Here is an 11,150-nt window from a genome sequence, read left to right as displayed (position 1 = left end):
TGGACCCCTTGGGCCACCAGGTCCGGCCACCTGGACAACTCCTGGAGCCCTTGGACCACCAGGTCTGGCCACCTCAATCCCTCCTGGACCTTCTGGGCCACCATAACTGGTTACCAGGACACCACCTGGACCTTCTGGGCCACAAAGTTTGACTACCTGGATACCTCCTGGACCTTCTGGACCACCAAGTTTGGCTACCTGGACACCTCCTGGACCTTCTGGACCACCATATCTGGCTAACTTGGACACCTTCCGGACCCCTTGGGTCACCAAGTCTGGCCACCTGGACACCTCCTGGACCTTCTGGACCACCAAGTCTGGCCACCTGGACACCTCCTGAGACCCCTTGGGCCACCAAGTCTGGCTACCTGGACACCTCCTGGACCCCTTGGACCACCATGTCCAGCCCCCCGGACACCTCCTGAACCCCAGGGGCCACCACGTCCAGGCCACCTCAATCCCTCCTGGATCCCTTGGGCCACCAAGTCTGACTACCTGGACACCTCCTGGACCCCTTGGACAACCATGTGCAGACCACTTGGACACCTCCTGGACCTTCTGGACCACCAAGTCTGGCCACCTGGACACCTCCTGGGCCCCTTGGGCCACCAGGTCCAGCCCCCTGGACACCATGTGGGACCTCTTGGGCCACCAGGTTTGGCCACCTGGGCACCTCCTGGACCTTCTGGGCCACCAAGTCTGGCTACTTGGACACCTCCTGGACCCCATGGGCCACCAAGTCCAGGCCACCTCAATCCCTTCTGGACCCCTTGGGCCACCATGTCCAGCCCCCTGGACACCCCCTGGACCCCTTGGACCACCAGCTCTGGCTACCTGGACACCTCCTGGATCTCTTGGGCCACCAGGTCCAGTCACCTGGACACCTCCTGGACCTTCTGGACCACCAAGTCTGGCCACCTGGGCACCTCCTGGACCTTCTGGACCACCAGGTCTGGCCACCTGGACACCTCCTGGACCCCTTGGGCCACCAGGTCCGGCCACCTGGACACCTCCTGGACCCCTTGGGCCACCATGGACCTTCTGGGCCACCACCTGGACCCCACCTGAGACCTTGCCACGGCTCCCGACCCCACAAGCCCAGACCCCCCTCCCTCATTGCCCCACGGTGGCAGCTCCTCCCTGGTTGCCACCTCCGTGTGACAGGAAGGTGGCCCCGGAAGCCACCGCGCGAGCCACGGCCCAGTTCCCGTTGTCCCCCGCGGCACCCTTGGGGCGCAGGCGCGACACCTCCCTTGTCCCCTGGGCCACCTCTTCCGCCACTCCAGGCCCGGCCGGACCCTCGCTGGCCGCCCCGGGGGTGGGGCTCCAGGCCACCAGGAAGCCATTGGGACAATCAGGACGTGGCAGTGGCCACCAGGAGCAACGTTTGTGGTTTTGTCACCGGCGGTGGCCCCGCGGGGCCCCGGCATTGCCAGTTCCGCCCCTTCCTGGGGGGAAGGGAGCGCCGCGGGAGCCGCTCCAGGAGAGGTTGGTGTGGCCAGAGGTCATCTGGGGTCATCTGGGGTCATCTGGGGTCATGTGGGGTAGTCTAGGGGTCATCTGGAGTAGTCTAGAGGTCATCCTGGGTCATCTAGAGGTCATCTGGGATCATCTGGGGTCATCTGGGGTAGTCTAGGGGTCATCTGGGGTCATCTAGGGGTCATCTAGAGGTCATATGGGGTAATCTAGGGGTCATTGAGAGGTCATCCAGAGTCGTCTAGGGGTCATCTGGGGTCATATAGAGATCATCCAGAGGTCATCTGGGGTCATCTACTGGTCATCTACAGGTCATCTAGGGATCATCTAGAGGTCATCTGGGGTCATCTAGGAGTCATCTGGGGGTTATCTAGGAGTCATGTAGAGGTTATCTCTGTTTGGGATCTGATCTCTGTTTGGGATGTGATCTGTGTTTGGGATCTGATCTGCACTGGGATCTGATCCGGGTTTGGGATCTGATCTGGGTTTGGGATCTGTTCTGGGTTTGGGATCTGTTCTGGGTTTGGGATCTGATCTCCATTGGGATCTGATCTGCGTTTGGGATCTGATCTGGGTTTGGGGTCTGATCTGGATTTGGGATCTGATCTGCGTTGGGATCTGGTCTCCTTTGGGATCTGATCTGGGTTTGGGATCTCACCTTTACTGGGATCTCATCTCCCCCAGGATCTCATCTCCACCAGTTCCTCCACAGAAATTCATCCTGCCAAGACCCACCTCCATTGACGCCTTCCCAGAAATTCATCCTGCCAGGACCCACCTCCACAGAAATTCATCCTGCCAGGACCCAACTCCATAGAAATTGATCCTGCCAGGACCCAACTGTACAGAAATTCATCCTGCCAGGACCCACCTCCATCAGTTCTTCCATAGAAATTCATCCTGCCAGGACCCAACTCCACAGAAATTCATCCTACCAGGACGCAACTCCATAGAAATTGATCCTGCCAGGACCCAGCTCCACAGAAATTCATCCTGCCAGGACCCACCTCCATAAAAATTAATCCTGCCAGGACCCAGCTCCCCAGGAGCTCCCCCCCCCAGCTGTCCCCATGGAGGTGTGGCGCCAATGTGCCCACTGGCTGGTGGCCGCGCGCGTCCTGCCCGCGGGTCACCGGGCCAGCAGCCCCGGGGGACAGGTGTGGGACCTGGCGCAGGCGCTGCGGGACGGGGTCCTGCTGTGCCACCTCCTCAACGCCCTCCTGCCCCGCGCCGTGCCACCGAGGGACATCTGTCCCCGTCCCCAGATGTCACAGGTGAGGTGGAGATGGGGGGGTGGTGACAAGGACAGTGACAATGGTGGGGACATTGGGGATGGGGACAATGGGGACATGGATGGTGACAATGGTGGGTGAGGGTGGTGGCGATGATGGGGACAATGAGGGTGATGGTGGTGACAATGGGGACATCGATGGTGACAATGGTGGGTGAGGATAAGGGTGGTGATGGTAGGGACAATGGTGGTGACATTGATGGTGACAACGGTGACATCGATGGTGACAATGGTGGGTGTGAATGGGGGTGGTGGTGATGATGGGGACAATGAGGACAATGACAATGGTGACATGATGGTGACAATGGTGACATCGATGGTGACAATGGTGTGGATGAGGATAGTGGCAATGATAAGGACAATGAGGATGATGATGGTGATGGTGACAATGGTGACATCGATGGTGACAATGGTGTGGATGAGGATAGTGGCAATGATAAGGACAATGAGGATGATGATGGTGATGGTGACAATGGTGACATCGATGGTGACAATGGTGACATTGATGGTTACAATGGTGTGGATGAGGATAGTGGCAATGATGGGGACAATGAGCATGATGATGGTGACATTGATGGTGACAATGACAATACTGATGATGGTGATGGTGACAATCATGGTGGCAATGATGGTGATGGGGATGACAATGACAATGCTGGCGATGGTGACAATCATGGTGGTGACAATGCCAATACCAATGATGGTGACAATCATAGTGGTGACAATGACAATGCCAATGATGGTGACAACCATGGTGGTGGTGATAGGGGTGACAATGACAATGCTGGTGACAATCACAGTGGCAGTGACAGTGCCAAGTGGGTGATGAGGACAGGGACAATCACGACGTTGACAGGTGACAATGACAACAACGACGGTTGACAATGACAATGACAGAAATGACGACGGCGCCATCGTCACCGTGGGTGGTGACAGCTGTGGGGAGAGGACAGCCCTGATTTTGATGGGGTGACACCGGGGGGATGGCGGGTGACACTGGTGACACCAGAGGGGATGGCGGGTGACACCGGTGACACCGGTGACACGGTGACACTGCCACCGCAGTTCCTGTGCCTGAGGAACATCCGCACCTTCCTCACCGCCTGTGCCGACAAATTCGGGCTCCCCAAGCACCGGCTCTTCGGCGCCTTCGACCTCTTCGATGTCCAGGATTTCGGCAAGGTGGGGTCAGGGGGCCAGGTGTCCTGGCGGGGGGTGTGACCCAGGGGTCACTTGTCACCGCCCTGATGTCACCTCTCTGTCCCCAGGTGATTGAGACGCTCTCAACGCTGTCCTGGACGCCGATCGCGCAGAGCAAAGGATTCACGTGAGTGGACAGGACTCGAGTGTCCAGTCCTTGAGGGTTCAGGTGTCCAGTCCTGAGGGTCCAGATGTCCAGTCCTGAGGATTCCTGATGTCCAGTCCCTAGTGTCCGGTCTCTGAGGGTCACTGGTGTCCTGTCCCCAGTGTCCAGTCCCTGATGTCCAGTTCCCAGTGTCCAGTCCCTGAGGGTCCCCAGTGTCCAGTTCCTGGTGTCCGGTTTCTGAGGGTCACTGGTGTCCAGTCCCCAATGTCCAGTCCCTGATGGTCACTGGTGTCCAGTCCCCGCTGGTCACTGGTGTCCAGTGTCCAGTCCCTGATGGTCACTGGTGTCCAGTCCCCGAGGGTCACTGGTGTCCGGCCGTGTCCCCCCAGGCCTTTCCCGTCCGAGGACAGCGTTGGGGACGATGACATTTACAGCGGCCTCTCCGACCTCATCGAGTGAGTGAGGGCTACTGGGAGCTACTGGGGGCTACTGGGAGGCACTGGGGGCTACTGGGAGCTACTGGGAGCTACTGGGAGATTCTGGGGGCTACTGGGAGGCTACTGGGGGTTACTGGGGCTACTGGGGATTACTGGGAGATACTGGAGGCACTGGGGGCTACTGGGGGCTGCTGGGAGATACTGGGGGCTACTGGGAGCTACTGGAGGATTACTGGGAGATACTGGGAGCTACTGGGGGCCTACTGGTGGCTACTGGGAGGCACTGGGGGCTACTGGGCTTACTGGGAGATACTGGGGGCTGCTGGGGGTTACTGGGGGCTACTGGGGATTACTGGGAGCCACTGGGAGCTACTGGGGGCTACTGGGAGCTTCTGGGGGCTACTGGGAGCTACTGGGGGTTACTGGGAGCTACTGGGAGCTACTGGGAGATTCTGGGGGCTACTGGGAGGCTACTGGGGGTTACTGGGGCTACTGGGGATTACTGGGAGATACTGGGAGGCACTGGGGGCTACTGGGGGCCGCTGGGAGATACTGGGGGCTACTGGGAGCTACTGGAGGATTACTGGGAGATACTGGGAGCTACTGGGGGCCTACTGGTGGCTACTGGGAGGCACTGGGGGCTACTGGGCTTACTGGGAGATACTGGGGGCTACTGGGGGTTACTGGGAGGGTCTGGGGTCATTGTGGGGGGGTATTGGGGACAATAAGGGACATTTGGGGACACCGAGGGATTTGGGGGGACATTAACGAGGGTCTGGGGGGTACTGGGGACAGTGGGGCTACTGGGGAGGGACTGGTGGCTACTGGGGCTACGGGGAGCTACTGGGGAGGTACTGGGGGCTACTGGGAGGGTCTGGGGTCATTGTGGGGATCGTTGGGGGACAGTAAGGGACATTTGGGGACATCAAGGGGTGTTGGGGACAATAAGGGACATTTGGGGACATTAAGGAATTTTGGGGGACATTAACGAGGGTTTGGGGGGTACTGGGGACAGTGGGGCTACTGGGGAGGGACTGAGAGCTACTGGGAGGGTCTGGGGCGTTCTGTGGGTGTCCCGGGGGTGTCCCCAGCTGTGTCCCCTCCCCGTGTGACAGTGACACGGCCGAGGAGGATGATGAGCTCTACGACTGCGTGGAGGCCGAAGGCGACGACGGCGACGACGTCTACGAGGACCTGATGAGGGTGGAGCCGGCCCCGGCCGCGGTGGGTGTGACCCCAAAACAGCCGGGACACCCCAAAAACAGCCAAGACACCCCAAAAAACACCTGGGATACCCCAAAACCACCTGGGGCACCCCAAAAACACCTGGGACACCCCAAAAACAGCAGGGATACCCCAAAATCACCCGGGACAACCAAAAAACCACCTGGGACAGCCCAAAAACACCCGGGGCACCAAAAAACAGACGGGATACCCCAAAAAAACCATCTGGGACACCCCAAAAACACCCGGGACACCCCAAAAAACACCCGAGGCATCCCGAAATCACCTGGGACACCCCAAAAAAACCATCTGGGACACCCCAAAAACAGCTGGGACAGCTCAAAATCACCTGAGACAGCCCCAAAAAACCACCTGGAGCACCCCAAAAAAACCTGGGACACCCGAAAAACACCCGGGACACCCCAAAAAACACCCGGGGCATCCCAAAAAAACCTTCTGGGATACCCCAAAAACTCCCGGGACACCCCAAAATCACCTGGGACACCCCAAAAAAACCACCTGGGACACCACAAAACACCTGGGACACCCCAAAAACACCCGTGGCACCCCAAAAACAGCTGGGACAGCTCAAAATACACCTGGGATACCCCAAAATACACCTGGGATATCCCAAAATACATCTGGGACACCCCAAAAAACACACGGGGCACCCCAAAATCACCTGGAGCACCCCAGAAACACCCGGGGCACCCAAAAACCACCCGGGGCACCCCAAAAACACCCTGGACACCCCAAAAATGTCCCCAGAATGTCCCCCAAATGTCCCCTGGGTGTCCCCACAGAAGGGGGGCGTGGACCGGCGGCTCTGCTGCCTCCAGGAGCTGCGGCAGACGGAGGAGAGGTACACGGAGACGCTGGAGTCCATCTGCCAGGTGGGGACACTGGGGACACTGGGGACATTGGGAGTGTTGGGGACACTGGGGACATTGGGGACACTGGGGACAATGGGGGCAGTGGGGACATTGGGTACACGGAGACACTGGAGTCCATCTGCCAGGTGGGGACAACGGGGACAGTGGGGACACTGGGGACACTGGGGACAATGGGGACACTGGGGATAGTGGGGACATTGGGGGGACTGGGGACATTGGGGACACTGGGGACATTGGGGATAGTGGGAACATCGGGGACATGAAGACTCTGGAATCCATCTGCCAGGTGGGGACACTGAGGAAATTGGGAACATTGGGAGTGTTGGGGACATTGGGGACACTGGGTACACAGGGACACTGGAGTCCATCTGCCAGGTGGGGACAGTGGGGACGCTTGGGACATTGGGGACAGTGGGGACTTTGGGGACACTGGGAACATTGAGAGTGTTGGGGACACTGGGGACATTGGGGACATTGGGGACACTGGGAGTGTTGGGGACATGGGGGACACGGAGATGCTGGAGTCCATCTGCCAGGTGGGGACACTGGGGACACAGGGGACGTTGGGGACAGTGGGGACATTGGGGGGATTGGGGACACTGGGGACAGTGGGGACATTGGGGACATTGGGGACAGTGGGGAGACTGGGGACATTGGGGGTGTTGGGGACAATGAGGGGATTGAGGACATGGGGGACATTGGGGACATTGGGGGTGTTGGGGACATTGGGGACATGGAAACACTGGAGTCCATCTTCCAGGTGGGGACACTGGGGACACGGGACAGTGGGGACATTGGGGACATTGCAGACACTGGGGACATTGGGAATATTGGGGACATTGGGGACAGTGGGGACAGTGGGGACATTGGGAGTGTTTGGGACATTGGGGACAGTGGGGACAGTGGGGACATTGGGAGTGTTGGGGGCATTGGGGACAGTGGGACAGTGGGGACACTGGGGACACTGGGGGCGTTGGGGACATTGGGTACACAGAGACAATGGAATCCATCTGCCAGGTGGGGACATTGGGACATTGTGGGTGTTGGGGACAGTGGGGGGATTGGTGACATTGGGGACATTTGGAACATTGGGGACTTTGGGGACACTGGGAACATTGGGAGTGTTGGGGACACTGGGGACATTGGGGACATTGGGGACACTGGGAGTGTTGGGGACATGGGGGACACGGAGATGCTGGAGTCCATCTGCCAGGTGGGGGCACTGGGGACTGGGGACACTGGGAGTGTTGGGGACATTGGAGACATCTTGGGGACACTGGGGACTCTGGGAACACTGGGGACATTGGTGGACAGTGGGGACACTGGGGACATTGGGGACATGGGGGGGACATTGGGGACACTGAGGACAGAGGTGGCCCCAGTGCTCCCAGTGCTCCCAGTGCTCCCAGTAAGGCGCGGTGTCCCCATCCCTCCCCTGGTGTCCCCAGCACTTCCTGCGGCCACTGCGGCACTTCCTGAACCCGCGGGACATGGAGAGCGTGTTCATCAACGTGGAGGTGACAGGGGACAGGGGACAGGGGACAGGGGACACTGACACTGACCAGTGACACCAGTGACACCGGTTAACACTGACCAGTGACACCAGTTAACACTGACCAGTGACACTGACCAGTGACACCAGTGACACCGGGACGTGGAGAGCGTGTTCATCAACGTGGAGGTGACAGTGACATGGGGACAGGGGACATGGGGACAGGGGACATGGGGACATGGGACACTGACCAGTGACACCAGCGACACTGGGACATGGAGATCGTGTTCATCAACGTGGAGGTGACAGGGGACAGGGGACATGGGACACTGACACTGACCAGTGACACCAGTGACAGCAGTGACACCAGGACATGGAGAGCGTGTTCATCAACATGGAGGTGACAGTGACACCGGGACAGGGGACAGGGGACAGGGGACAGGGGACACTGACCAGTGACACCAGTGACACCAGTGACACTGACCAGTGACACCAGCAACCCTGCACACTTCTCCCAGTTCCCCCCTGCCCTCCCAGTGCTCCCAGTGCCCCCTCCCAGTCCCCCCCAGTATCCCCTCCCAATGCTCCCAGTGCCCCCCAGTGCCCTCTCCCTGTGCTCCCAGTCCCTCCCAGTGCTCCCAGTAACCCCTCCCAATGCTCCCAGTAACCCCTCCCAGCATTCCCAGTGGTCCCAGTCCTCCCCAGTTCCCCCTCCCAGTGCTCCCAGTGCTCCCAGTGCTCCCATTACCCCCTCCCAGCCCCTCCCAATCCCTCCCAGTGCTCCCAGTAACTCCTTCCAGTGCTCCCAGTAACCCCTCCCAGTGCTCCCAGTGCCCCCCAGTCCCTCCCAGTGCTCCCAGTACCCCCTCCCACCACTCCCAGTCCCTCCCAGTGCTCCCAGTACCCCCTCCCAGTGCTCCCAGTGCCCCCCAGTCCCTCCCAGTGCTCCCAGTAACCCCCCCCAGTGCTCCCAGTCCCCCCCAGTCCCTCCCAGTGCTCCCAGTAACCCCAGTTCGCAGGAGCTGCTGGAGCTGCACCGCCGTTTCCTGGGGGAGCTGCGGGGGGCGCTGGGGGGGGGCGGGGGGGGGCGCGCGCTGCCCCCCCTGTTCCTGCAGTACAAGGAGAGGTACGGGGGGGGAGGGGAATTTGGGGGGGGGTCCTGGGGGGGATTTGGGGGGTCCCGGGTGGATTGGGGGGGGCATTTGGGGGATTCTGAGGGGGATTTGGGGGGTCCTGAGGGGGATTTGGGGGTACTGGGAGGTCCTGGGGGGAAATTGGGGGGTCCCGGGGGGTCTGGGGGGGGATTTGGGGGGAATTTGGGAAGTCCTGTGGGGGTCCTGGGGGAGATTTTTGAGGGGTCCTGGGGGGTCTGGGGGGGATTTGGGTGGGTCCTGGGGGGCATCTGGGGGGGTCCTGGGGGAGATTTTTGGGGGGCTTGGAAGGGGTTGGGCGGGATTTGGGGAGTCCCCGGGGGTCCGGGGGAGATTTGGGGGGGATTTGGGGGGTCCTGGGGGGGTCCTGGGGGGTCTGGGGGGGATTTGGGGGATCCTGGGGAGTTTGGGGGGTCCACGGGGAGTTAGGGGTGCTCATTTTTTGTATTTTAAAGGATTTGGGGAGCACTTTTTGTGAATTTTCTTGGATTTGGGGAGAATTTGTGTGAATTTGGGCAGATTTTAGATGGATTTTGGGTGAATTTCTGTGAATTTTGTTAAATTTTTTTGGATTTGGGGTGGATTTTGTGTGGATTTCTGTGATTTTTTGTGGATTCTGGGTTGATTTGGGCAGATTTTGGGTGAATTTTGGGTGAATTTGGGCAGGTTTCTGCTCTACGGCCGTTCCTGCAGCCAGGTGGATTTTGGGTGAATTTCTGTGAATTTTATTGAATTTAGGGTGGATTTTTTGTGGATTTCTGTGAATTTTGGGTTGATTTTGGACAGATTTTTTTGGATTTTGTGTGAATTTTGGGTGAATGTGGGGTGGATTTTTGATGGATTTTTGATGGATTTCTGTGAATTTTGATTTATTTGGGCAGATTTTTGGGTGAATTTTGGGTGGATTTGTGCAGGTTCCTGCTCTATGGCCGTTGCTACGGCCAGGTGGATTTTTGTGGATTTCTGTGAATTTTATTGAATTTTGTGCAGATTTTTGGCAGATTTCTGTGAATGTTGGTGAATTTTGGGTTGATTTGGGCAGATTTTTATGGATTTCGGGTGAATTTTGGGTGGATTTGGGCAGGTTCCTGCGCTACGGCCGTTCCTGCAGCCGGGTGGATTTTGGATGGATTTCTGTGAATTTTATTGAATTTTGATGGAATTTTTTGTGGATTTTTGTGTATTCTGGGTGGAATTGTCCAGATTTTGGGCAGATTTTGGGTGAATTTTGTGTGGATTTGTGCAGGTTCCTGCTCTACGGCCGTTACTGCAGCCAGGTGGATTTTGAGTGGATTTTGTGAATTTAATTGGATTTTTGATGGATTTTTGATGGATTTGAGTGGATTTTGGTGGATTTCGGGTTGAATTTGATGAATTTTGAGTGGATTTTTTTGGATTTTGGGTTGATTTTGGTTGGATTTGTGCAGGTTCCTGTTCTACGGCCGTTACTGCAGCCAGGTGGATTTTGGGTGGATTTCTGTGAATTTTATTGAATTTTGATGGAATTTTCTGTGGATTTTTGTGGATTCTGGTTGGATTTGTGCAGATGTTGGGTGAATTTTTTTGGATTTTTGGTGAATTTTGGGTGGATTTGGGCAGGTTTCTGCTCTACGACCATTCCTGCAGCCAGGTGGATTTTGGGTGGATTTTGTGAATTTAATTGGATTGTTGATGGATTTTTGATGGACTTGAGTAGATTTTGATGGATTTTGGGTTGAAATTGATGGATTTTGAGTGGATTTTTTTGGATTTTGTTGAATTTTGGGTGGTTTTGGGCAGGTTCCTGCTCTACGGCCGTTACTGCAGCCAGGTGGAAGCGGCCGCGCGGCGCCTGGACCAGCTCTCCACCTGCACCGACCTGCGCATGAAGCTCCAGGTGA

The 11,150-nt window shown here is 57.7% G+C and overlaps 1 protein-coding gene across 1 annotated transcript in view; it reads left to right on the top strand.

Moving 5' to 3' along the window:
• Positions 1–1,411: 1,411 nt before the first annotated feature.
• The window catches only part of VAV1 (vav guanine nucleotide exchange factor 1), a 33,727-nt gene continuing 23,988 nt past the window's right edge, over positions 1,412–11,150 (top strand). Inside the window, exons 1-10 of the mRNA XM_033083764.1 lie at positions 1,412–1,488; positions 2,161–2,750; positions 3,833–3,949; positions 4,036–4,094; positions 4,463–4,528; positions 5,626–5,734; positions 6,538–6,627; positions 8,076–8,144; positions 9,139–9,245; positions 11,050–11,146. Of these exons, the coding sequence (XP_032939655.1) occupies positions 2,547–2,750; positions 3,833–3,949; positions 4,036–4,094; positions 4,463–4,528; positions 5,626–5,734; positions 6,538–6,627; positions 8,076–8,144; positions 9,139–9,245; positions 11,050–11,146 (918 nt within the window). The 5' untranslated portion in view covers positions 1,412–1,488; positions 2,161–2,546. The remainder of the gene's footprint in view (positions 1,489–2,160; positions 2,751–3,832; positions 3,950–4,035; positions 4,095–4,462; positions 4,529–5,625; positions 5,735–6,537; positions 6,628–8,075; positions 8,145–9,138; positions 9,246–11,049; positions 11,147–11,150) is intronic.

The sequence above is a fragment of the Catharus ustulatus genome, chromosome 33 (genome assembly GCF_009819885.2).
Source record: "Catharus ustulatus isolate bCatUst1 chromosome 33, bCatUst1.pri.v2, whole genome shotgun sequence".
Classification (NCBI taxonomy): Eukaryota; Metazoa; Chordata; class Aves; order Passeriformes; family Turdidae; genus Catharus; species Catharus ustulatus.
Note: the sequence above shows the minus strand (reverse complement) of the source record. Positions and strands in the feature narration are given on the sequence as shown.